Source organism: Carettochelys insculpta, chromosome 14 (genome assembly GCF_033958435.1).
Source record: "Carettochelys insculpta isolate YL-2023 chromosome 14, ASM3395843v1, whole genome shotgun sequence".
Classification (NCBI taxonomy): Eukaryota; Metazoa; Chordata; order Testudines; family Carettochelyidae; genus Carettochelys; species Carettochelys insculpta.
Window position 1 is genome coordinate 26,655,746 of NC_134150.1, and position 27,999 is coordinate 26,683,744.

The 27,999-nt window shown below is 38.9% G+C and overlaps 1 protein-coding gene across 1 annotated transcript; it reads left to right on the plus strand.

Moving 5' to 3' along the window:
• The first annotated feature begins 290 nt into the window (after nucleotides 1-290).
• On the plus strand, nucleotides 291-27,961 carry NAE1 (NEDD8 activating enzyme E1 subunit 1). Its single transcript, XM_075008811.1, has 20 exons — nucleotides 291-420; nucleotides 2,342-2,445; nucleotides 2,529-2,589; nucleotides 4,144-4,174; nucleotides 7,228-7,299; nucleotides 7,628-7,707; nucleotides 8,925-9,034; nucleotides 9,487-9,596; nucleotides 13,501-13,563; nucleotides 13,931-13,994; nucleotides 16,535-16,626; nucleotides 17,104-17,163; nucleotides 17,266-17,399; nucleotides 20,944-21,019; nucleotides 22,467-22,506; nucleotides 23,555-23,641; nucleotides 25,078-25,170; nucleotides 25,970-26,084; nucleotides 26,170-26,219; nucleotides 27,718-27,961. Exons 1-20 carry the CDS (start codon nucleotides 365-367, stop codon nucleotides 27,825-27,827), a joined length of 1,608 nt encoding a protein of 535 aa, XP_074864912.1. The 5' UTR covers nucleotides 291-364; the 3' UTR covers nucleotides 27,828-27,961.
• Nucleotides 27,962-27,999: the final 38 nt, after the last annotated feature.

Sequence of the window (27,999 nt, forward strand, 5' to 3'; positions counted from 1 at the left end):
CACATTTTGCCGGGAGCCTGGCCCAGGCTGTACATTGTAGGAGGCGTGTGAGAAGGGGCTTGTCACAAGGTTGCACTGGGTCCGAGAAGGACACACCTAGATCCTGCCGACCCTAAGGTTTCCCGTCCACCCCTTCCCCCGCGCCCCACCGGCTTTCTCCTCTGCACGCACATGTCCCCCTCTGCACGGCTCCGCCCACCCCGCTTTCTGATGACACAGAGAAGGGCAAAAGGCACCGCCGCGCCTTCAGCAGGCGCTACTGAGCATGCTCATTGATGGCGCATGCTTAGTGACAGGCGCGGCCCTGCACGGCGCTCTGGAGCCGGCGGCGCAGTTCCTGCTTGTACCGGGAGGGCTCGTCACCATGGCGCAGCAGGGCGGCCTCAGCCTGAAGGAGCAGAAATACGACCGGCAGCTCAGGTAGCGGCGGCTGTCTCTGCCCGGCTCTCAGGCAGCTGGGCCGGCGGGGCGCAGCGCTCCTCCTTCTCCCCCTGGGGGCCGCCCGGCTCAGCCGCCTGAAGGGCCCGCGGGACCAGGCTGAGGCGCCTCACTGCCGAGCTGGGGACCGGCCCCGCGGGCTCTGTAGCCCCGGGCGGCTGCCCTGCGCGCTTCCCCGTAGGGGGCCGGTGTGGCGTGCGGGCCGGTCGGCTCGCCGCGCCCGCTGCCTGTGACAGGGGTGGTGTCACTGCAGGGGCTTGTCACACTCCCACCTTGGCCTCGACCCGGGTTGGTGATGGGAGCATGGGGCGGGGTTAGAAGCGGTTTTGTGCAAAGTGGTTTTATGCGGGGGGACAGGCCCGTGAAGGCTGCAACGCCCGGCTGCTCGCTTCTTGTGCTGCAAGATCAAACTTGCAAAGGCGCGCGGGAGGCAGTTTTGCACCAACTGTGGTCACTTATTTTGCTTATTTCTGTACTCAGAAAAGCGCACGTTAACGAACGGTTGGAAACAACAGCCATATTTCATGCTTTCTTATATGGATTTGTTTATAAGTTCATTTTATATATATAATATATAAGTAAGTTATTTGGAGATACGCATCTCCTAGAACTGGAAGGGACCTTGGGAGGTCATCTAGTCCAGTCTTCTGCCCTATTGGCAGGGCCAAGCACTGTCCCTGATGTCTATTTGCCCCAATTCCTAAATGACCTTTTCAAGGACTGAGCTCGCAACCCTGGCTTTAGCAAGCTAATGCTCAAACCACTGAGCTATCTCTAAGGGGGAATTTTGCAGTTTGTGGGAATACCCTAGGTGTCAAAATTCCAAAGGCTTTTGCTTATAAAAAAAGAGTGAAGGCTGCACATTTGGGGAGAGAATATTTTACCTATCCCATCACAAAATGTCTAAGCTACTCTATTCCTCCCTCAGTTTCATTTTTGAGTCTGTCTCTTAAATCAGGGTATACCTTTGCTACAGGGAAGATCAGCCCCACCGAAGTCTATCTTCCAGAGTTCAGTTTAGTATGCTTTGTGGAGATGCATTAAATCAATGCCCAAATTAAGGTACCTTGATTCTAGTTATGTAACTAACTTACCTGGAATTGCGTACCTTTAATTTGACCTTCCTTTGTATTGTAGACCTTCTCTAGTATCCTCTGTGTTTAATAAACTTGTATGAGGGTGAAAATAGCTTGATTCTTGAAAAAGTCATCATTCCCTCATTTCCAGTGGTAGCCATGAAGATAAATAAGATTGCTCCATGCTTTTTTTTTTTTTTTAGATGCTGAATAGCAGTAGAGGGGCTAAAGCTGTAGATCTGCCTGAAAACAATGTAGATTCATTTTTGGTTCAAGTTCAGAAACTGTCTCTGAAACAATATAAGCAAGAATTTGTCATTGAAACAAAAACCTGGAGCAGGTATATTAGCTAATTGGGTGTTTAATTGGTTAGATAATCCTTTGGAAACCACTTCAATAAAAGCCATACTGGGTCACCATACAAAATGTGTTGCATCTTGAGGACAAAAGTCTTCAGAGTGAGAGAGGCGCATGTGTGCAAACCACTGTATACACACACTTGCAGTAGTCTGTTTATTTTTCAAGTCTCACAGAACAGTGTGAATGGATTTAACTGCTGCTTGATGGTTTGAAATCTTTTGCTCCGTCTTCTGCATAGACGTTTTATTCCCTGCGTCTGAAGGGACCAAAGGTAAAATCCTGGCCTCACTGAAATCGGTGACAAAAATGTGTAAATAATTGTTTTGTATGATACTGCTTAACAGTGTATAGAGAAGTGATATGTTAAACCACATGGGCTATAACATCATATTCCTGCTGCTATTCAGATTATATTTGCTACCACAAGTTATTTTTACCTCTGAATTCTTTTGTTTCTTGTTTTGTAGGTTGTGGGGTGATCATGGGCAAGAAGCTTTGGAAGCTGCTCATGTTTGTGTGATAAATGCAACAGCCACAGGAACTGAAATCCTCAAAAACTTAGTACTACCAGGTAAATTAAACGTCAATACTAAATTTTAATAAGGGTGTCAGTTTCAGTAATTAAGCATGCATATTTCTTATTGTATTTTCAAGGTATTGGTTCATTTACAATTGTCGATGGGAATCAAGTCATTGGAGAAGATGTTGGAAACAAGTAGGTTTACCATTCATTTTCTGAACAAGTTCAGCAGTTTTCAGTAGCTTTACTGTGTGCTGTTTAAAATAATGATTAATTTTCTGCAACTGTAGAATTGATATCAAAAGTATTTGGGGTTTTTTGTATAGGTGTGATATACTTTGTGTTAATTGGGAGTTTATTATTAATTGCCCTCTTAAATGCGTTAGTTGGAAATACCATATTAAAAATACTACACTAAGACAATGTAGTGATTTATCTTATTCTCCTACTATGACTCAAGATCCCCCACACTCTTTTATATATCTAAGTATAGTTTCATGGCTTTTGAATTGTTTGTCATTAACACTACTTTTCTAGATGGAGGCAAGGTAGGTGAGGTAATACCTTCTACTGAACCAGCTTCTGTTGGTGGAAGATATATTATGGCTACATCTACACTATCCCAAAATGGACATGCAAATGGCCATTTCGAAGTTTACTAATGAAGCGCTGAAATACATATTCAGCACCTCGTTAGAATGCTGGTGGCTGCAGCGCTTCGAAATTGACACGTGCAGCTCATCCAGATGGGGCTGCTTTTCGAAAGGACCCCGGCAACTTTGAAATCCCCTAATTCCTAACAGCAGATAGGAATAAGGGGATTTTGCAGTTGCCGGGGTCCTTTTGAAAAGGAGCCCCGTCTGGACAAGCTGCACGGCAGCGAGCCACATCAATTTCGAAGTGCTGCAGCCGCTGGCATTCTAACGAGGTGCTGAATGTGTATTTCAGTGCTTCATTAGTAGACCTTGAAATGGGATAGTGCAGACCATCTTCAGGTTTGGCGAAATAAACAGAGAGCATACTGAAGGAACAACATTTAAACTCCTCAAAAATGCATGTAGTTAGGGAAAGGATAGAAATTCATATAAATAAAACCATATATGTAAATTGACATCAAAATACAAGTTCTGTGGACGCTGTGTAGCTGTTAAGTGGTAATAGCTTAGGTCCTGATCCTGTAAAGTTCAGGCAGACTCTTGTGCCCACATGAAGCTCCATTCAAAAGAGTTCTGTGGGCATAGGGATCCTCTGTGCTAGAGCTTTTAGACGGACTGAGGCTTTCATTATTTAGCAGGATGAAAAGTTACCTGCAGTCAGTTCCTCACAAGAAGAGTGAAATTCTTTATGTGCTTTCAGAGTTTGCAGACCATGGGGACTTAGAGACTGATACAGGGCTGCTTCAGAAATTTGACTTTGAGATTTAATAAGACTTTTCGAAGAAGTCATGTGAAAGATGTGATGGAATATCTATTTCTTTCAGTTACTGAAAAGACTTCTTTTGTCCTGTATGACTCTATATAATAAATTTGCATTGTAAGGAAGCTTAAAAGTAGAGCTGTGCACAAATAAAAAATTTGTGTACACATCTGCTGTCGAAAATGAGCTGCGGATATCTCTATTGACTTCTGTGGTTACAGATTCTTGCGGGTATAAAGCGGCTATCCGCAGATTTGCAGGGCTGTGCTTTAAAGCTTCAGTTTTGTGAAAGAGAGTATTAATGTCACTTTTTACTGTCTCTTTTCTTCTCAGCTTCTTTCTCCAAAGAAGCAATATTGGCCAGGTAAGGGAATATTAAACATGATTTTTAAGTACGTTGAGAGTGTGATAGTGTATAAAATGAAAGTTAGACATACATAGATTAAAAAACTTCCTTTCGTCTGTAGCAGTGAGTGAAGAGAACAGAGCTCCAGGATGAGTGATGTGGGGTGGGGGGAAAAAACCCCAGTATGGCCATGTAATTTCAATTGATGTTGGGGTGTTCATGAGAAGATGTTGACGTCACAGCTTGTCTTTTCAACTTGATGGAGGAAGACAAGTCCAGGATGGACAACTAGATTAGTCATCAGTAAAAAAGACAATATCAAATACAGAAGGGGTGCAAGGACAGTCCTAGCAGACCGCCCCCCCCCACAGATAACTCAAGTGATGTGGGATAAGAATGAGAACCCACTGAAAGAACAATAAAAGAAGGTAAGCGGTGTTCCCTGTAAGTTGAGCACTTGAGTGGCTACCCAAGAGAGAGAGTCATGTGCTATCCAGCTGATTAATTAGCAGAGTGCCCACAGCAAACAGCATGTGTTTCTATTGGTTGTACACATCTAGACATGCCTTGGTGCACATCATAAAATTTATTTGGCCCATGGATGGAAAAATTAGCAGAAACACTGGTAGTAAGACAATCAGGAGTTAAGATTCGAAGAGGAGTGTATAATTGACTGCATTAAAGGGACTCAAGATGTTAGTGGCACTGATACTCAGTCCACAGCTCATAGCTGCACATGTCTGAGGTGTAGCCTGCAGCTCTTCAAGGTTTGTGATATGTGGTGCTCGGGGAGGAGCTGGGGGCCTCCCTCCTGGAGTGCTGTGAATCAGTGCTGTGAACAGCTGATTGGCAGCTCTCCAGGAGGCAGTAGGGACAGATTAACACAGAGGCTTTAGGGGCTGCAGCCCTCCTCCCTTGGGTAAGGAAGGCCTGCAAAAAGACTCCAGGCCACAAAAAGTCCAGATCTTTTTGTGGGGCCACTCATAGCCCTGTGCTGCAGCTATTGCAAGCCCCTTCATTAATCTGGCTAGCAGGGAAGGGGGCGGGATTTGGCTCCATGCACCTCTGTTCTCTCTCTACTCCCCCATTGGGCTGGAGCTGCACAACAATCGGGAAGCTCCAGTGCTCCATCTGTGCACTGCCCTTGCGTATCCCCACAAAGCTCCCATTGGCTGTGATTCCCAGTCAATGAGAGCTGCAAGGGCAGTGCTTGAAGGTGAGGGACAGTTTGTGGAGCCACTTCCCCATCCCCATACTGGCCACTTCCACTAGTGGCAGGGCCAGACAGGCAGTGAGTATGCCTCAGCTCTGCTTTCCTGCCAAATGGGTGCTGCTTAATGTAAGTGCCCTGCCCTCCAGCCACAAATTCCCTTCCACAACTTATCTCCGGACCAGAACCTGTGCCCAATTACCCTGCCCCAGTCCTGAAACCCCCTCCTGCATCCCAGAGCCTGCACCCTGCCAGTCAGAGCCCCCATTCTCTGCTGCCCCACTACACTCTTCCCCAGTCTGGAGCCCCACCCGCATTCTGAACCCCTTCAAGCGATAAATAAGTTAGCTACTTAGTTTTCATTGTATTGAGCATTTGTTCAATTATATAGTTTAATATTCTTGTATATGTGCATTTGCTGGGCATGCAGGGCATATAGTAGTCATGTGACTCTTTTGGCTTATGGTGGTTGTAGATGTGGCTCCTGAGTCACAACTGTGAGTACCACTGGTCTGTGGGAAAGGAGTACTAGCCCTGAACTATGTCTAGCAAGATACTAGGTAGAGCACTTTCAGTGGAATAATGAGGGTAGAAGCCAGACTGAAAAGAGTGTGGAATGGAACTTAAGGAAAGAAGCTTGAGATGGTGGTTGTAAACAATTGTTTTGAGATGGGAAAGGAGAATGTGGATGCTAGTTTGAAGGGGATTCAGGGACCATGGTAAATTTTTTTTAAGTTAACAAAGACCAAGACTGATTTGTTGGAGGAATAAACTTGAAAATGAGAGGTTGGGGGGATAAGGACGGATAGAAGAAATGTAGTCACAAGGGAAGAGGGAAAAGTTGGCGCTGGAGAACAGGGAAGATGTCTCAATGTTAGTGAGAGTGGAGGAGGAGAGTGTGTGCTAGAGGAGGAAGGAAGGGATGGAGGAGGACATACAAGCCTTTACCTTTTAAAAAAAAAAACAAAAAAAAAAACCTTTGAGCTATCAATAAGATTCTCAATGAAGAGGGAGGATGGGGCAGTTTTATTAATTTCAAAAAACCCTTAAGTTGTATTCTGGCTGTGTTCATCACTGTTGCTTCTAGTCTATTGGTAGAACAGATTTTTTTAAAAAAATCATTATTTACAAAAATGATTTAAAATGGGGACAATAAATACATCATGTAAAAAACATTGACTTGCATTTTCTAACTTGAGTTTGTATCATCTCCTTAAAGTTAAGTAACACATATGGCAAGTGAAATAAACACCTGTCTTGGGTATTGGTGAATTATAGCAATGTATAAGAATGGTTAAGGCCAAAGAACAGGTTTTATTAGGGAATTATCTTCACCATTCATGTAGCAGGTGCCCTTCCCTTGTGTCTCACCATTCCCACCAATCTACACCAATTCTTTGGCCTCATCTTGTGTTCCTTCTCGCATTGTAAGTACCTTCAGTAGCTGTTTCACACTTTGATATCCCCTTGTTCTGAGTTTCATCAGAGCTTTTGTAGCTTTTAACACAATAGTCCTTAAGAAAGCTGCATTTGGACCTTATGCTGTTTCCAATACAGTGATTTTTTTTTTTTTTTTTAATTAGAATATATTATTACATTTCTCCTTTTTAGACTTTTTTTGAAGTAAAGTGCAGCCTAGCTAGTACAATATCCTTGCTACTACATAATGATTTTAAGATGTGTGAGGGTTGAAATAGTTTCATAAGCCACATCTAGCATTTTGAATCCAAATCTAGTATTGAGAGCCATATCAATAGTCCATACTTACATGTAATATAGCATATGTATGGGTAAAACACAAAATTGACTTGTAAATTATACGTATTTTTAAATAGACGTATTTTGAATTGTTTTAAAACAGAATCGAGCCCAAAGTGCCACAGAGCTTTTACAAGAATTAAATAATGATGTCTCTGGAAACTTTGTGGAAGAGGTTTGTATCCTTCATTTCCTTGCTATGTTCTGGTGTTTAAGTGCTTGGCAAAGTTTTAAAAAAAAATTTGCATCTAACTGTAATGTAAGCATTTATGGTAATATGGATCTGGAAAAAAGATCTCAAATTATGTGGGTCAAGTTCCTTTGTGTATATACCTAAACTAATTACAAATGTATTTATAATAAAGATTCAGAGGCCACAATCTAGCATTTCAAATCCAAATCCAGTATGGAGAACATATGTTTACTTTAACTTTTGATATTTGTCTTTCTAAGGTAAAGCAAGACTTATGTTCTAATTTGAATTTTTTTGTACTTTTATGTAGAGTCCAGAAAAACTCCTAGACAATGATCCTTCATTTTTCTCTCGGTTTAACTTAGTGGTTGCTACCCAATTACCAGAAAGGTAGAGTCCTCTTCATATTTTTCAATCTTCTTACAGTTCAGTTTTGTTTGCAGCCTTATTGTGAGGAGGAATATAATTTGTGTGGCAACGTTGCCTGTTTTGTTATCATGTGCAATATTTATAGAAAAGAAAGCTTTATGGTGGTAATTTTCATGATATCTTTGTGTTAATACTACAATTTTTTTCAGTTTTTATATTGACTGACTGGTTAAGTGCAGTTTAAAAATTCATTTTTAAATATTGAGCACTTTTCTCTGAGGGAGTTCTTTCTAATTCACCAAGCTATGTCTTTTTAGTAATGTAATTTGAGGCCTTGAATGTAATGGACTCTGAAGTAATCTTCATGGACATCTCTTTATCACCCATCCAACTCCCTATTTGCTAACTGTATGTCGTGGTATTGACATAAATTACTTTGGTAAAAAGAACTCCATGTGGCTCTATCAGAGGCTTTGTCAGGGCTGTCTATTAAGAATTTCATCTTATAATTCATGGATCTGACTAATCTTTCTTCCCAATGGTTATTTTATTTGCATGCATTCTTTTTTTTTTAACTGACGTATTAAAATTTTGATACTACAGAAATCAATGCAATGCTCGTGAACCCATGCCTCTAAATAATCTGGTAATGTCTTTTTTTTTGGCGTGGTATTTAAAATTATTTCTTTTGATCTTATTTCATGTAAGTGTATGGCATTCTTTTGATCTATATCTTTTTAGTTTTAGGCTATGTCTACACTAGCCCCAAACTTCGAAATGGCCATGCAAATAGCCATTTCGACGCTTACTAATGAAGCACTGAAATACATATTCAGGGCCTCATTCGCATGTGGGTGGCCGCGGCACTTCGAAATTGACACGGCTCGTCCCGACGGGGCTCCTTTTCGAAAGGACCCCGCCTACTTCGAAGTCCCCTTATTGCTATCTGCTCATAGCAATAAGGGGACTTCGAAGTAGGCGGGGTCCTTTCGAAAAGGAGCCCCATCTGGATGAGCCGCGCGGTGGCGAACCGCATCAATTTCGAAGTGCCGCAGCTGCCCGCATGCTAATGAGGCGCTGAATATGTAATTCAGCTCTTCATTAGTAAACTTCAAAATGGCCATTTTGAAGTTTGGGGCTAGTGTAGACACGGCCTTAGAGCTTCCATCCGTCACAGGAAACTGTAATTTTTAAAATTGTTGTTTGTATAGTCGGAGTCATTTCATTTTCATTTTCAGTACACTGGTGCGTTTATCTGAACTTCTCTGGAATTCAAACATCCCTCTGTTAGTCTGTAGGACTTATGGACTAGTTGGCTATATGAGAATTATTATTAAGGAACATCGAGGTAAGATTTCTTTAGAAATTGGAGTTATATGGTTTTAAAAGTGGAACTGAAAGTTCTTTTTTAGAAGTTCTAGTTGTGGTGTTTATGTAGATGACATTTATATACTTGAAGAACTATTTCAGTTTTATCTTGTGAAGTATTTAGTGTTAGCATTTGCATTTGGAGCTTTCCACCCTAAAAATAATTCTAGCCATGGACATCACTTACTGCAAATTGCATGCAATAAGTAATTAACCTGATGCTGCAGCAAAATTAGACTTTTTTTTGTCCAATGCAGTGTATTATGGAATACCTTTACAATGAGGCAGTACTTTCACTAATATGTAGTTACACTACTGGCTCACATGGCTAAATACTCAAGTAACGAATATTTACTGCTGTATTTTGTAACCTACAGACAATCCATCTTGCTTATCTTTCAAATGAAATTATCTTGTGTAACTCTTTGGCAGTCATAGAATCTCATCCAGACAATGCATTAGAAGATCTGAGACTGGACAACCCATTTCCAGAGCTGAGGGAACATATTCAATCTTATGACTTGGATCATATGGAAAAAAAGGTTAGAATGAGACTTGGTTTCTGTGCTCTGAAATACATTAAACCATATGCCCCATTCTTGGAAGTAATTCTATACAGATGAGTCACTCCTCCTGCAAAGAGCCCTACTTGTTAAGAGGTGGTTACAGGATTGGAGTCAAAGCGACATAGTTTAAAAAACTTTTTTTTTTTAAAAAGTGAGACACCTTCAGTGAATTTGTCTGTCACAAGTGCTAATTTGGAGTTAACATAACAAATCTTGTGCAGCTGTAGACCTCACTTCGCATGGCTTTCTGAAACCACACTTCTTGGGAAACATCTGAGGTGGGATTAGTGTAATCTGGCTGTATGAGTATGGCGCTCTGCCACCAGTTACCAATGTGAATTGTCTTGGAGCATTTGTCCCCTTGAAGACTGGAGGAGAAAGTGTCACTGTTGTGTCCTGTGCTATGCCAATGCACAGCTGTATCTTTGACCTTGGTACTGTTTGCAGTCCAATACATATGAGAGCAGCCTCATGGCAGATAAAATAACCTTCACAGGGCAGCACCAGGGTTAGGAGAGTGCAGAGGTAAACTTAAACCAGCACTTCACACTGCCCTCTGTTTGATTTCTGGCCACCCTGATTAAGGAGGAAGGCAAAAAGGAATTTTGAAAATGACTCTCTGGAGTCAACATTCAGACTGCAGATCCCAAAACTACAAATCAAAATATTTGGACAGGATGACTGAGTAGCCATGAGCTGTTAGAAAAGCAAATAGACAGTTGGTATGGAAAATGTTTTTCTCAGTCAGGTAAAGGAAACTGAGTGATACCAAGCAGAGATAAGATGGGTGAAACAGTATCTTACTGGACCAACTGTGGATGAAAGAGACAAGCTTCTGAGCCTACACAGAGCTCTAACTTGCACGTTCTTCAACAGTACTTTAGAGACAGGGTTTCGCCCTTCTGGCGTATAGGTTGCCAGTACATATCTACATGAAGTTTCTATCCTGACCCTGGTGGTGCTTTAGGCATGCCAGAATGCTGGAAAATTGTTTTTGTGCAAATTGGCCAAATACTTGTTGGATAACTGTTTGGTGCAGAAGCCCAATCTCTGAATGTTTTCTGATCATTACATTTATTTTTAATTGCTTAACATATTGAGCATGTATTGAGTCTGTGATTTGAGATCAGTATGAAGATTGTCCTAGTAGAACAAGTAATCAAAAAAAAAAAAAGCCTGTTTATCTTGGCATGATTTCAAAATTCATTACATCAGTGCAAGAAATACAGCAAGAGTAACTAGGGCTCTCAATCATAGTTAACTCACAGTTAACCCTCCCCAATTGTGATTAAAAAATTTAATTGTGATTAATCCATAGTTTTAATTGCACTGTCAATAGAATGCAGTGAATTGAAAAATGTAATTTTTTGTTTATTTTCTAGGGCGTATATTTGTAATAACAAAGTGAACACTACGCTTTATACTGTGCTGTGATTGAAATAAATAGTTGAAAATATAGAAAAATCCAAAATATTTAATAAATTTCAATTGGCAATCGTGTACTATAGTGCAATCTCTTTATTGTGAAAATGCAGCTTACAAACGTAGGTTTTTTTTATATAACTGTACTCAAAAACAGAAGAACGTGAAACTTCAAAGTCCACAAGTCCACACAGTCCTGCTTCTTGTTCATCCAGTCTCTAAGACAAACAGTATTTAGAATGTCACCTTGAAACTGAGAACAGGCATTTACATGGCACATTTGTAGCCAGTATTGCAAGGTATTTGTCTTACAAGAACTGGGCATTATCTTCTGCCAGCTTGTTTGAGACGTTGCCTTAACAAAAAGCAGGGCTGAATGGATTTTGTAGTCTCTGAAGTTCTACATTGCTTTTTTTTCTTAATTTAGTTGTTGGGTTTTTTCTATCTAATTCTACATCTAGTAAGTTCAGTTTTCACAATGAAGAGATTGCATTATAGTACTTGTAATAGGGGATTTAGCCTCCGTTGCAGCTGGGGGACATGCACCTTTCTTTTGGCTGTGCCCATTGCAGCAGTCATGGACAGGCATTTGTCACCTGGCCCCAGGTTGCTGCAATAAGAGAGGCCTGGGACTTGTCTTCTCTCCCCAGGGCAGTCTGCGTGCTGAATCTCTCATCCCCAGTCCCACTACAGACCAATTATTTAAATGAAGAAAAACTAAACTTACTTGAGTTAAGAACCCAAGCAACACTGGGTTGATTATTTCTCCCCACCCCCCAGTATAAAAATACTTAAAAGGTATTCTGTTTTTTTTAAAGCCCAAAGAATCACAGTAAATGTTAATTGCTTGACAACACTATTAGAAACTGCCTTAGTATTTGGTATTAACAGCATATGAGTACTGACAGAATCAGGTTGTTTTATGATTTGGTTTATATTTTAAGATGTAAATCAAGGAGGAAAATTCTAAACAGTGATATACAGCCTAAATCTTTCACTAGTGGAAATGCAGATTTCATGCAGCTGTGATAGGTTTAGCAGCAAGTCCTACTTTCCTAAGAGCACATATCAAAAAGAAATACCTTTGCTTTCCCCTGTAATTAATTTAGGGCAAGAAAAAGGAGACTAGAAATATGGGACACACCACCCGTGTTCCCTGTGAGCTGAGCACTTGAGTGGCCACCTAGGAGAGCTTCATGTGCTTCCCAGTTTTAGTGGAGGCCCCACAGACAGCAGCATGTGTTTCTGCTGGTGGTACATGTCTGGTCATGCACTGGTGCACATTACATAGCTTATTGCACATCTGGGCTGCGTCTACACTAGCCCCAAACTTCGAAATGGCCACACAAATGGCCATTTTGAAGTTTACCAATGAAGCGCTGAAATGCATATTCAGCGCTTCATTAGCATGCGGGCGGCCGCGGCGCTTCGAAATTGACGTGCCTTGCCGCCGTGCGGCTCGTCCTGACGGGGCTCCTTTTCGAAAGGACCCCGCCTACTTCAAAGTCCCCTTATTCCCATCAGCTCATGGGAATAAGGGGACTTCAAAGTAGGCGGGGTCCTTTCGAAAAGGAGCCCCGTCAGGACGAGCCGCGAGGCGTGTCAATTTCGAAGTGCCGCGGCCTCCTGCATGCTAATGAAGCGCTGAATATGCATTTCAGCGCTTCATTAGTAAACTTCGAAATGGCCATTTGCGTGGCCATTTCGAAGTTTGGGGCTAGTGTAGATGTAGCCCTGGATGGAAAAAATTAGAGGGAATACTGGATAGCTCTATCAAAAATATAATATTTGGTCACTACCTTAATGATAATACTAGAACTTTGGATCTAAGAGGGCTTAAAGGTAATCAAAAATAGTATTAAAATGTGCAATTTGCAGTTCTCAGACTAGGATTTTAAACTAAAGTGCATTTTTTTTTTACTATCAAAATTATTTCCTGGATTATTTGTAAGAGTTGAAGTTTATCACATCATAAATTTTGCTGACAAATAGTATTTATTTGATTCTCTCTTGTTAAGATTTGAGCTATGACAAATATAAAAACGGTCAGACCAGTGGTCCACCTAGTTCTTGATACTGGGCAGTGGCAGGTGCTTCAGAGGTAATGAACAGAATAAGTAATCATCCATGTAATCCATCCCTTTTGCCTAGTACCAGATTCTGGAAAAGAGAGGCTAGGGACACCCATTCTATCCCTGACAAACTTACTTGACATTTCATAGAATTGCAGAATCCATGTAAATGTTTCCTAGTTTTTTAGCCATTGCTGGAAAAAAAAACTAGGAAACATTATTAAATCAGAAATGTTGTTCTTAACTCTCATGATGTTGCTATTACAGGATTTTTAAACCATGGTGATCTAACATAAAACGCTAAAGAAATTTTTAACTGCTTTCAGAATTATTTCCATTACAGATATTTTTTTTTTTTTTTTATTTTTCTATTTGTTTGATTGCAGGACCATAGCCACACTCCATGGATTGTGATTGTAGCAAAATATTTAGCAAAATGGTGCAGTGAGGTATGTTTATAATGTCTTCTTACAAGTCAAAAACATATCGTCCAGCCTTTTTAATGTAGGCTTTTAATGAAATTGTATCTCCTTCTTAACTAGATAATTGGGGAGTGGGGAAAAAAAAAAAAAGAAAAATTGGCTAGGCGATTAAAGTACCACACTGAACTGTATCGAGAAATTTATTTGTGGGCACTAAGTGAAGCCTGTAACTACTGAAGTGTCATTTTATTTTTACTTAGTTTCTTTTGAACACTTATTGCACCACAAATTGATGTATATTAATAGACAGTGACCCAAACTATCTGGAAGATAGTTACATGATAGGAGATTTGTTAATTTGATTGAATATCTCTTATTTGCATTTTTCATTTAGAAAAGTGAACAGATACCGAAAAATTACAAAGAAAAGGAGGCCTTCAGAGAGCTGATTAGACAAGGTAATATATTATGTGAGTTTCTGCCAACAGTATGAAAAGACATTATATAAGACACAACTTGTTACTAGTTTGAAATGGAATTCATGTCAATGCGGAGTCATGCTTTCACATGCGTGTATGTAGGGCATACTTTCCATTACACAGCATTCTTGAATAAGTGGATCTCGGGATCCTGCACCTGCTTATGAAGTCAGCTTTTTTTTTTTTTTTCTATGCCAAGGAAAGTACCTTTGTTATGTTGCATTTCTTTAAATCAAAGACAAACCTTGACTTTGGAAAAATAAATCTAGCTTTGTCCTACATTGAAAATTTGGCTAAAGTAGGGGTTTTCCTTAGTAGTGGAATTAAGAGGCTATGTCACTGATATGAAACCAGACCAAAAGTATCAGTTGGCTAAATTGCGACTGAGAAATAAGTCTTGTGTACCAGTTTTATTTTGAAATGGTTGTGTCCACATTTCTCACATTTGCAAATACATGTGCCGATGTACACATACACAGGCTACAGTTACACTAGCAAGTTTTGTTAACAAAACTGGCGGAATGTCCACACACGATGTGTTTTGTCAACAGTTTGTGAACAAAACTCAGCACTTTCACCATCAGTGTTCTGCTTCTCAGCCATGAGGCATAATGCTGCTGTTGATGGATTCTGTCAACAAAAAAGTTGTGTGGACGCTCGGGGTGAGGGGCTTCTCTTGACAGACAGGGCATCCAGAACAATGGGCAGCCCTGTCTGCTGTGCTTCCAGGTACCTGTTTTGTTGAAGTCCTGGAAGTCCGGCTGCTCCTGTTAAGAGTGGAGCGCTCTTCCAATTGGCTTTTGTGTGTGGCTGCACTCTGTTGACTGAAGTTTTGTTGGGAAATCTCTTCTGACAGTGACTTCTGTTGACAGATCGCTATAGTAGCCACCGAGATCAGTTTTCTTAACAGTAGCCCCAGAAAGGTCCAGGATTAAGAGGAGCGTGATGTTGGAATTACTTTCTTAGTTCTAGCGGTAGTGATTCTATGGAGAGAACCGTTAGTGGGTAGCATGGGGAAGTGTATGTATCTAGTGAGTATATTGTAATTCATTTTTGAACAGGGGAGTTCCCTGGTAAAGGGCTGTCAATTTAGCACCCTTCACAAGCATTAACATTTACAAAGTGTTTTTAAAAGAAATGGGTTTTTTTATTTAAATTAAATTGCTGTAAAAACAACTGAATGTTCTTTCCAGTTGGTATGAACAGATTTAGTTCCCAGTAAAAACAAATAGATGTGGTGTGGGGCGGGGGTTTCCCCCTTGATATCAGAATCCTATTTATCTCACTGGAAATTACTCATGAAAGTAATTATTTGTGTTGAAATAAAGATTGTCTCTCTAATAGAACTGAAGTGTAGTGTATTATGCTAATTGGATTTTGCTGCATCCTAGACTAAGTACTCTATTCAATAGATTTCTTAAAGTGAAACAGTAGTAAAATTACTGCTTAAACAAAGATATTTACAGTCAGTAACGTTTCCATATCTCCTGTTACTTATGTCAAGGGTGAGCAAACTTTAGATCGTTCCCCCTTTTTGGGCCTCCAATTAGCTGGGGCCCACCCAACCTGTGGGAAGACCACAGGAAGGGATGCTGATGGGGGTGGGGGGGGGAGGGACACTCAAAAGGGGGGTAGGACACTTGGGAAGAGGGTACTGGGTGGCTTCAGGGGGCGTCTAAGTGAGAAGGGTCCTTGGGGTGGGGGGTGAGGACCCTAAGAGGGTACCTCATCAAGCTGGTAACTTACTAGCTGCCCCTGCTGCTTGTCTTGGGGCCTCAGAACAGTCTGATTGGCCCAGCAGGGAGGGGGAGTTCAATAGTGGCAGAGGCTGGGGGGAAGGAAGCAAAGGGCTGGGGATGCAGTGGAAGCTGCTGGGGGAAGGGGAGCCAATTGCGGTGCCCTCCCCCCTTACAAAATGGCACATACTCCACTTTGAGCACCGCTGACTGATGTTCAAATGTATTTGTTTTTTGAGTCAGAGAGAGAGAGAGAGAGAGAGGGAATGAGATTCAGTGTCTTATAACCTGCAAGTCACTTCTTGGATATCAAAATACTTCTATGTATAAGATTAAAGACATAATTGTACATGAGAGGAAAGGTGATCTTATTTATGTATGAATCTGGTGACTAAAACACTGGACAGAAATTCAGGAACTCTGAATTCTGCTACTGACTTGATTTGAAGTTCTGTGTAAACATAAGTAAATTACATGCTGAATTTATGCCTTAGTTACCTATCTGTAAAACTGGGAATAGCATTTCCTTGACACCTTAAACATTGGGGGCATTTAATTCATTGTTTATAGCAAAATATTTTGAGATTTTTAGGATGGACAGTGTCATGAGCACAAAGTACCTTTAATAGCACATCCCAGTGTTCGTACACATGGATGAGGAGAGAGACATTTTCATCACTTAACGTGGTGATGTACATGTATTCTAGGCTTCTCATCACAAAACAATGATGTAATGTGAGAGGTGGAGTTTATATTTTTGCTTCTGCTGTTCCTTTTAAACAGGAATTTTAAAGAATGAAAATGGGATTCCAGAAGATGAAGAAAACTTTGAAGAAGCTATAAAAAATGTAAACACAGCACTAAATGTTACTAAGGTAAAACTAGTGTATTAAATAACCTAATGCATGTTAAGAGAACCTGTTAACATCACCAAAATTTAAATGGCAGGTGCATCATTTATTATAGGGCAGAGGACTGTTGTATTTCTCTCTATTGTTATGTTAATGCAATAATTGCCTAATTTTTCTTATTCAGTTGCTGTCTGGGACTGTAAATAGTCTGTATGCGGACACGTCTCCTAATATCTTCCCACTCCAGAATTTTTCTGAAGTGATGCCCTTGCTATATGTGTGTAATTTCTACCACTAGTGGCAAATGTTTCTTTCTATATCTTAAATCTTTTCCAGTTTCTACTGAAATTGCAAAGGTGTTAAGGATAGATTTGGTATGTAAAGCTTGGGTTACAGAAGGCTGCACCTTTACAACTGACACTTTTCTAAATATAATGGCAAAGAGCTAATTTCTTCCAATGTACTTATGTGTATGTGTGTGTGTGATATTTTTTAAAACAGATTCCAAGCTGTATTGAAGACATTTTTAATGATGAATATTGTGTCAATCTCACACAGCAGGTAAGGAATAACTAAGGGTAAGATGTTTGCATATGAAAATTATTACAGATAATACTTTTGGGTACAAGAAAAATAAATTACTGCTGCTTTGTATACTTGCAGACACCGTCCTTTTGGATATTAGCTCGAGCTGTAAAGGAATTTGTAGCAAAAGAGGGGCAAGGAAATTTACCTGTTCGGGGCACTATTCCTGATATGATAGCAGATTCGGGTAAATTTGTCAAATTGCAAAATGTGTAAGTATCTTCAAAGAGTCAGCAGTATAGTAATGGAGGGCATTGATTTAGATTTCACAGGATGGACGAAATTCTCAGGTCCCACTTTTTTTTAAAAAACAAAAAACAAAAAACAAAAAATCAAAACAAAACACCTTAGTGCTACTGTGTAGATGAATGCCAGCTTATTTTAATTGGATCCAGCTTCTGAAGCCCACATGCCTCTTGTCCCCCTGGTTTTGAGGGACACAATCTCTGAGGGAAGACTGAAATAAATGGATTTGTCTAGTTTAGAAAAAGATGACTGAGAGGGGACAACAGCTTTCAAGTATGTTATAAGGAGGAGGAAGAAAAATTATTCTTTTTAATGTCCAATAATAGAACAAGAAACAATGGGGTTGAATTGCAGCAAGGGAGCTCTATGTTGGAGGTTAGGAAAAATTTCCTAATTGTCAGGATGGTTTAGCTGTGGATAAATCTCAGAGGCCACATCTAGACTAGCAAGTACTTTCAGAAGATCAGGCCCTTTTTTTGAAAGAACACACAGGGCATCCATACATAAAATACTCCTTTGATCCAAAATCGAAAGAATGCAGCTCTTCTTCCAGAAGCCACCTTCCACTTGCAGTCAGGAAGAAATCCTTTTGAGAGCTTCTTTTGAACAAAAGTGCGTGTAGAGACTTCACAGGCCCTTCTTTTGAAAGAGGAGGCCTCATGGTGCTGGATTTTTCAATGTCTGGCCCATTTTTTTGAAAGAGGAGAGGCTGTGTGGATGCTCTCTGTTGAAAGAGCAGCTTGATCTTCCAATCTCCTTTTTTGTACATGGATGAAATCCTTCTAAAGAAGATCTGCCGGAAGAGATCTTCTGTGAAATCATCTTTAGAAGGATTGTTTTAGTGTAGACGTGGCCAGAGTGAGGTTGTGGAATCTCCTAAGAGCAGGATAGGCGAACACCTGTCAGTGGTGGTTTAGATGGTGCTTGGTCCTGGCATAAGTACACAGGACTTTTGCTGGTTGATGACCTCTTGAGGTTTCTTCCACTTATTTTGTGATTCGACAGTAAACTCTTTCATATCTGGCATTCTATCGTCTGGAACTGGCATTTTAACCATGAGTAAATTTTCATTACATTCTCAGTAAGTACAGTACAGTGAAAGTAAATACAAATAAATACTGTGTTTACAGTGCACGACAATACTGTTGGTAAATAAAGTACTTTGCGTACACATTTGTTTGTTAATATCTAATCTTGTTTTCCCTTTTAGTGTTTACGCCTTGCTAGGTATCCCTCTCTTATCCACAATATTTGAATATCTGGCAACTTCCTGGGGCTGCCAGATATGAAGGAGTTTACTGTATTATTATTTCTACCTCTTGATTTTGTAAGCATCCTCTGAGGTGTAAATGTCCTATGTCTGATGCTGTCTTTGGCCAGCAGAACCACTCAATCTGGCTGCCTAGAACCGCAGAACCAGTGCCTAAGCTTTCCCATGCCCTATACTTGATTAGATATATTCTTCTAGGTTAGGGCTACTATGTAGTCCTAGCTTGAAAATAGGTTGCACAGTTTGTGGTGTGTAAATTGCATAACTTATTTCAAAGCATCTCATTTCAAACTTCTTGGTAACCCTCATACGAGGGTTACTGGGAACAAAACACTGTGCAGTTTCTGTTTTGGGATACAATAGAAACAATAACATAACCCTAATCCCAGAGATTGCCTACCTGATTCTGCAGAGCTCTAGCTTTCCAGGTAACCTTTTCAGGGACATTATAGCAATAAAAGAAGGAAATGAATATTTCACAAAAAAAAAAGTTCTTAACCACAAACACATTCTTTAAGCAGCACTAGAGTTACAGCCCTTAGGAAAACTGAAATCGCTCCTGGACCCACTGCCTCTTGAGTAATTTTTTGAGACCTCCTGTGAGTCCTCAGTGTAGTCTGAATCCTGGACCTGGTTTCTAGACTTCTAGAGAGACTTTTAAAAGAAGGCTGCCCACCACATGCATTCATAAAACAAATCAGGATTAATAAGTCAATACAGACATATCCCCTAAACTGTCACTGATGGCATTAAAATATAATATAGATTAGATTTCTAATATTTGCGGAGGGAATTCTGCTGGGGCCGAGGGGAATGCTTCCACTTGGAAGCAAGGAGGGCGAGAGAATGTTTGCCTGGGGGAGTTTTTTTCCTCTGAGGAGGGAGAAAATGAGCCTATTGCAAAAGAGAAACCACAGCAAAGTATTAAGTGAATTATTGGATTTGTTTAGGTATGAAAGACATTTTTATTTCTCAATTCTTGAAGGCCTATATTGATCTTGAGTGGTGCATTGGCAGGGTGAATTGGTCATCGTGTCAATGAAGATATGGCTGCAGGTTTTTCATGGATTCTGGCAGTGTCTGGTGCCACTTTGAGTTGGTGTGTTCTGGTCTGTGGGGAGCTTGTTTCTAATGAGTTGATGGGGGATGGGTGTATTTTGAATGTCAGAAGAAGGCATTTGTGAAAGATTTCTTTCAGGAGGTGGTCCCCATCAAGTATGGTTGTTTGATAAAAGCATCAGTTGTATTTGATATGCCGTATGCATTCTGGAGTGGAAGCAAGGATTGTCTGAAGTGGGGTAGAGGGTTCCTGTGTTAAAGCAGGTTCCTTCAGGGGTATTTGTTGGGGTATCTTTGCCTAGTGAAGTCCATTTTAAGTGTGTTTAGGTTTATATACTAGAATTTATCTTTAAAGCAAATTCTGTCATATCTGAGTCTCCTGCTGTAGTCAGAGAGGTTTCTTCTTGTGTCCGGGTGATTTTCTGGTTCTGTGAAAGTAAGTATAGCGATCTATGTCATTTTTGTGTATAGTTAGTTGAAGGGTTACATTGTGGAAACTGATCTTGGTATCCAGGAAGTTGACGCTGTTGTGGCAGTAGTTTTCTAGAAGGAGTTCAGTGATTGAATTGTGGTGGAAATATATGAGGATGAAAATATCTTCAGTGTACCTTCAGTATATCATTGGTTTCATTGTGCATATTTGTCTGGAAATTCTTGATATGGCCCATGGAAAAATTTGACATAATAGGGAAAAACCCTGTTGCCCACAACTCTTCCCATTGTTTGTATAAAGTGTTTTGTTAAATGTGAATTTGTGAGTGAAAGTGAAATGTATCAGTTTGATGTCTGGGCTGGACTTTTTTATCATTGTTAATTATCTTGTAGTTATTTTGAAGCAAGCGACCTGTGTCCTCACAGTGAGGGATTTTGGTGTATGGGGAGATGACGACATCAGTGGTGGCAAAAAAGATTTTCTGAGAGAGGTTGTTGTTTTAGTGGGGTTTCTTGAGGAAGTCAGTTGAGTGTTTGGATAAAGCTGTCCCTTTGTGTAATGGTTTGAGGATGGGTTTCTATGAGTCCTGATATCCCTTCAGTAAAAGTGGTGTTGATCTCCTGACTTTTTGTGCATGTTTACAACAGATAGGATAAGAAGGATTATAAAAGAGTTGTTCAGTGTCAGGTTCTTAAAATTAAACTGCAGTTTTAAAGCTACAGTTTTAATTATTTCTTACCCTTTACAGATACCGTGAAAGAGCAAAGAAAGATGCTGCTGCTGTGGGTAACCATGCTGCTAAACTGTTACACTCAATAGGCAAGGTAGTTATGTTATAACCTCATTTAACTTCTCTCAAAAGGATAGTAATTTTCTACTGTGTTTTAAAGAATGTAGGAAATAAGCAAAATAGAGACCGAGCTGACCTTAATATCGCATTCTCTTGGAGAGTCTTACTAAATTTCTAATGACTTCACTATACACACAGGGTGCATCTACACTCTCATTCCTCTTTCAAAAGAGGTATGCAAATGAAGGAACCAAAACGCAAATGAGGTGTATATTTGCATACTTGGACCCTCATTTGCATATTAATGGAAAAGAGCTTCTTTTGAAAGAAGAAAACTCGTGTAGATGCTGCTCTTTCCAAAGTAAACCCCATCTTCGAAAGAATCCTTCCCGTTATACAAAGAGAAGAAAGACTCTTTCAAAGATGGGGTTTGCTTGTGGAAGAGCAGCGTCTACACTAGTTTTCTTTCGAAAGAAGCTTTTGAAATAAGAACATGCAAATTAGGTTCTAAATATGCACCTCATTTGCATTTATTTCCCTTATTTCCATACCTCAAAAGAGGAATGCAAGTGTAGATGCACCCACAGTGTATTTATTTCTGCATTGTTTATACCTTCGATGTCCCATAGGTTTACTACTCGCCACATGGGGCAAATTGGACACTGCATTGTGGCGAATGCATGCATACGTAACTCATAAGAATAATTCTTGGACTTCGTTACATGTGCAAGACAACTAGCAAAGGCACAATACAGCAGGCAGCCTGCGGGCACTGGCACTGCTCACGCTGCAAGGGAGCATGGCAGGGCACAGCAAGAATGGGGGCAGTGCCACTGTCTGCCCTCTACTTCGAGAACAGCTGGAGCCACGCTGCTCCCAGCTGCCCTTGTGGGGTGCTTGTTACAGGCTATGCCGAGTTCAGAGCCTTTCCATAGTTAGCCTTTCTTTGCTGCAGTGTGTCATGTTGCTGTACTTGTCTATGACTATAATGTCATCTCTGTTTTGTGCCAGAAGGTATTTATTTTTCTAATATTAATAAAGTTTTCTATAATATAACGTGGCGAATATGAAAGACAACCACAAATGTGACGAGCTTTGAATTCCCATTGGACATCATTGGTTTATACTTTCCTGTGATTATGTAGAATGTTAAGTGAAAAGGACATAAGAACACATCATCTGAGTGGTAGCCATGTTAGTCTGTAACTTCACAAAAAAAAGCACCTTTAAAGAATAGCAATTTTATTTATAGAGTAATGAGCTGATGTGGGGTTTTACGCACGTAGATCATTACCTAATAAATAAAATTGTTAGTCTTTAAGGTGCCACAGGACTGCTTGTTTTTTTTTTTTTATAGGAACACAAGGTAAGTCTTCCTTGGTGTTGGCTCAAGTTGTTGTTCAATTCAGAAACCTTTTGCAAATATAGAACTTCTAACCATTGTCTTACGCTGAAACAAACATAATCTTATTTCTTTGAAGGCACCAGAGTCAATTTCACAAAGAGAATTAAAATTGCTTTGTAAGTATCTTTCCATTTTGCATTACCTCATTTTTGTCTTACACATTTTTTCAGGAAGTCTTCAAATTTTTCATAATGTAGTAATTTGAATCTCTCTTGTATACAAATATTATGCCTCTTACTGCAAAGTAATATACACAGCTATCTCCCTCTGAGTTCAGTTACAGGTGCCTAGTATCTGTTAGAATAAGGTTCATGGAAAGCTGTGGGCAGGTGCCTGAATGTTATGTCAGCAAAAGTAAAATGTAATAAAATTTAATTTACTAATGATTCTAGATAGTGCTATTGTTCACGTGGGCAAAGTTTGTTCTATACTTGTTTTACACTTGTTAGTAAATAAATATTAAAACATATACTAAGAAACTGCAGCCATGTAGCACAAGTATTTGTTGTATTTGACATGCTGTAATTATAGCATACAATGTGAAATTCTTGGTTTGTTTTGGGTGTTCCCTTCCTTTCCGTACATTCATCCATATTTGTCTAGCTTTTCTTCCCCTTTCTGCCATTTTATCACTGCTACAGATTCCCTTGGCCATTCCAAACCACTGATTTTTAAAACGCTGCTTTCTGTCGACTGCCTATTGCCATAGAGAGGGTAGGCTGTACTGCAAGAAGCAGTGCTATTTACTGCAACATAGGGAAAAGAAGGAATGAGAATAAAGAGCTCTTGTGAGGGTAGAGAGAGAGAATTTGGAGTTGATGCATGTGGTCCAGTGAGTGACCATAAAAGAGAAGGAGGGTAAGCCATCTTCCTTTCTGGGGTCTGGTGCCACATGTATTGAAATTCTTTCTTTCTTACCGCAATAAGCCACATGATTGGAATTTTGAAATGCACAAATCAGACAATTTAATACAATTGTTTTACCTGTAAAGAAAAATCACTTAAAGGATTTTATTATATTGAACCACTTAAGAAATAAAATAAAAAAATTAAGACAGTTGGTGATAGGTTTTACTTTACGTTCCAATTCTGAAATTCCTGAAGAAAATATTGCAGCCTTGTAACCAGCACTGTTAATATCTAGTGTCTCTGTTCTTTGTTCAGGCAGCAACTCAGCATTTCTTCGAGTAGTGCGATGTAGATCCCTATCAGAAGAGTATGGTTTAAGTACTTTTAACAAGGATGAAATTAGTAAGGACTTCTTATTTTTTAATTATTCAGAGTTCTTCTCTTAACCTCTTATCACAAAGCCATCTTTAAATGGAAAATACATATTTGTATATATTTCAGATTGTTACTTTAAACAAAAAAAAAAAGACAATTTTTGTTTAAAAGATCAAAGATGAGTCACTGAATTAGTGTCTGGCAGTTTTCCTGGCAGATACTGTTCAGCAGCACCGTAAGTAAAACATTTATCCGCATCAAAGTGTTCTAGTCTTTAAATTATGTTCTCTCCTGTCTAAGTTACACTTGTGACAGGAGCTAAAAAGATTCTTCCTCAGGAGAGAAGATTTTTAGTTTTCTTTTTGGGCACTTAGTTATATTTGTGAATAAATTGTGTGGCAAAGTATCACTTAATAAAATTTAGGCCTAGAACTGCTACACGCTTTTCAAACATAGGTAACTCCAAATTCCAATTTAAATTCTAAAATGGAGACAACACTCCTGTAGCAAAACTGTGTGTGTCTTTTCAATCTTGGCCAAAAGAGTTATTTGTCACATTAATGAAATACATCAATAAAAATTTCCTTGAACTGGATCATATTATGACTGGTATAGTAACTCAGGAACTCGTTTAATTTTACATTTTAAAAAGGTGTAAGAACAATGCATGCTGAACTGTTTTAAGGACATGTCAATTTGCTGTTATTGCCCTTAGTGTTTCTTTTGTAAATATGCATTATAAATGGGCTTGGAAGGATCAGATTTATATCAGTAAACATAGATTTTTTACTGACAAACAATAATTCCATCAATTTAAAAATAAATTACAGATAGGAAAATTTTGAGAAGTACTTTGACTAATATTGATATTTACTTGGGGTGTTTTTATTGTGATGACAGTTTGTGTTTTAATAATTATAAATCTTTAACATTTTGAATCACAGTATCAAATGTCATTAAAATAATTGACTTCTTTGCCATAATTTCTTTTAACTGTGAATATGTAAATTTACAAAAATACTTAACATAAACTGATATTTGTCAATCAAAATTATGAAAATAAAAGTGAAGTTCCGCTAATCTTAATTATGAAACTCAAAATTGTGACTTAAGGTAAATACACATATCAAGCAATTGTTGGCATTAAGGGGAGCACACGGAGAGCTCCAAACAACTCAGATTTTCTTAAAGTATATATGTACATAACATTTAATAGACTTTGTCACTTATCATAGGATTTGAGATTGTTTAGACATGCAATTTATCTCTAAGGCTTGAAGGGAAGACCTGTCTCCTATGGATATATGGAGTGGTGGAATAGTAAAAAATGTGTTTGACATTCAAGTAAATGTGTAATATTTTTATCATTCCATCTAGCTGCAATTCTAGTTTTAAACCAATTTAAAATCTGTATTTTGGGGTTGCGGGGGTTTTTTGTTTTTTTTTTTATCTATCCTTTTCAGTCTCCAGCATGGATAATCCAGACAGTGAAATAGTGCTATACTTAATGCTACGGGCTGTGGATAGATTCTATAAACAGCATGGTAGATACCCAGGTAGGTAAATACAATAGTTTTTAGATACGTCAGTCACTCTGGTAAATAAAAGAAATTTAATGTGATACAGTAGTACACATCAATTTCAAAACATGGGTAAGCAAATATTTCAGCAAAATTAGGTATTACAAAGTGAACAGACTCTTAAGATTAACAAATTAATGCAGATTCATTATAATGGTTTTAATTGTGAAAGTTATATTTAAATTACATAATTTAGCATTCTGCTGAATGAGTATTGTCAGTAGTATTTTATCAGTATTAATAGAGTTGTAATTACATACAAATGTAAGTTTACTTGAACACAGATTTCTTCAGTAACAAACAAGGTAACCATAGCAAAATTTTAAAAAATTATTGGACCATTCAGGTATATTAAAGTCTAGTGAGGAAAAATGGCTCATACTCTGTCCGCAGTGTCCAATGTGTTTACCACATATGGCAAGCAGCAAACAGGCCACCCTGGTGTGGTGAATCCAGCTCTGAAGCTGCATGCAGCTCTTGGAGCCTTTAAAAGATGCTTTCCTAGGGCTGCATGCAGGAGGTACAAGTGCTGTCTGCCAGTTCCACGTATGCATCCCACTGCTTGGTGGGAGAAGCGTGGGGCAGCCCTGGTGAGTCACTGGTATTAAGTTAGAACGGGGAACTGGGGAGAGGAAGGGCATTTACTTGGGGATGGGGAAACTGGGAGTTCCTGGCTTTTGGAGGGGACTATGGGACTCTGGCAAATGTGGAAGAGCGATGACCACAGCGTGGCAATGTTTGAATTCCTATTGGACGCCACTGCTCTGTGTCCTAGGTGTGTATAACTACCAAGTGGAAGATGACATTGGAAAATTGAAATCTTGCCTCAATGGTTTTCTTCAAGAATATGGGCTGTCTGTAACAGTGAAGGATGATTATGTTCATGAATTGTAAGTATTGTAGGATAAGATGTCACTTTCCCTAATCTATTCAAACTGCCCTAAAATGCTAATTATTTTGCTTTTTACTATGTAGTTGTCGCTATGGAGCTGCTGAACCACATACTATTGCTGCATTCTTAGGAGGTAAGAATACCACTTTGTTTGCAGAGGTCAATTTAGAATGGTAAATAGAGCCATTCTTTAACCAATTTTTTTATTACTTTAATGGAATTCTTCAGCATATTTGGAGCAAAGAGCATAACTATGGACTGTAGACTGATTTTGTTTGTTCTCTAACATTCTGAAGTCCATTTTTTCATATACTATATGGGGGGGAAAGGCCAATAAAGTGACCAGATCATGTAAATTTTCACTTTCTTTTATTCCTGTGATCTTATTAGGCCAGTTATACAGTAAACTCTTTCATATCCAGCAGCCGTAGGACCAGGAGGTTGCCAGATATTCAAATGTTCTAGATAATAGGTATACCTAGCAATGCATAACACTAAAGACAAACAAGATTAGCTATTAAGACACAAACAAATGTATGCAGAGTACTTTATTTACCAACAGTAGTCATATTGTATGCTGTAAACTTATACTGTGCTTGCTGTATTTATTTGTATTTACTTTCATTTTACTATACTTATGGAAAATGTAACTAAAATTTGCATATTTAAAATGCTAGTTATTTGAGAGTTCTAGATGATAGCATGCTGGATTTGAAAGAGTTTACTGTACTACTTTTATTATGCAGGATTTAAAATAAAATGTATAACATGGATATATATGAGTAGTGAAAGTCTGAAGCATTGACAGAAAAAAAGTACAGTATGATTAATTTTAATATAGTTCTAATTTTAGTGAAGACATTGCTAATTCTGCAAACTTTGTAAGTCTATAACTCATCCACAGTTATGCTGCATGGCCTAAGACTTTGCCTTATTTCAGCCTGCAATAAATGAGAAATATAATGAACAAAATGTAAATCATTTTAAATGTATGTAATAGTATTATCGAGACTAACTGGTTTTCATACTTGTCATCTTATAGTACCAGTAATCAAGCATTAATATATTGCACTATGTCATTAATCTTATATAGACAACTTGGATTTTTTTAAAGGTTAAAGAAAATTATGTTGTCATGGGTATATGCAATACTTAAGAAAAATGCATGAAGACAAGATCTGGGTTCTTAGTTTACAATCGCTAAGAAAATGTGAACACAGTATTTTTATAAAGGTATAAAAAGGGGTTAGAGCAGTACATTTTAAAATCTTGTTCAGTGGTTAAAAGTAAAAGGGATGTTTGAATGGGAAGGGAGAAGCTGTTCTAGGAAATCTAGTTGATTATGTAAAAAGCAGTTTAGGAGATGAAGACAATTTAATGCATGAAAAGTCAGAAAGGTCACAGTTTTTCTTTTTAACTAGTTCAGATGATAAATTATTTATATATAGTTTTTAAAAAAAAATTGAATTGAAAAACATCAAATCACTTTCTGCTTAAGTTCAGGAAAGCATATAAACTCAGTCAACTTATTTCATCCTTAATTGAAATATGGACCAAATCCTGTTTGTTTGTTTGTTTTTTAAAAAAAAAACAAACCCACCCAACATTTTTTTTTCTCTCCTCTTCAATAGGTGCTGCTGCTCAGGAGGTTGTCAAAGTCATTACAGGACAATTCGTAATTTTTAATAACACATATATTTACAGTGGAATGTCACAGACTTCAGCAACTTTTCAGTTGTAGAATAACTACAGTATGTATGTTGGAAAGTGTAATTGCCAACAGGTTGTGCTCCATTGTGTAAAATATCATTAGTGTGGTGTTTACCACTAACTAAACTTTTCTGTATTTTCCTCCTGTATTAAAATCCTATTGAAAATAAAGGGAACTCTTACTTTATTTCTAAGGACACTAG

Excerpts from the sequence above, each read along its gene's own strand:
- NAE1 (XM_075008811.1), top strand. The coding sequence starts at position 365 with ATGGCGCAGCAGGGCGGCCTCAGCCTGAAGGAGCAGAAATACGACCGG. Across the intron at positions 2,590-4,143 it reads GGAGAAGATGTTGGAAACAA|CTTCTTTCTCCAAAGAAGCA; the intron begins GTAGGTTTACCA and ends TTTTCTTCTCAG. Across the intron at positions 13,564-13,930 it reads TAGCAAAATGGTGCAGTGAG|AAAAGTGAACAGATACCGAA; the intron begins GTATGTTTATAA and ends TTTTTCATTTAG.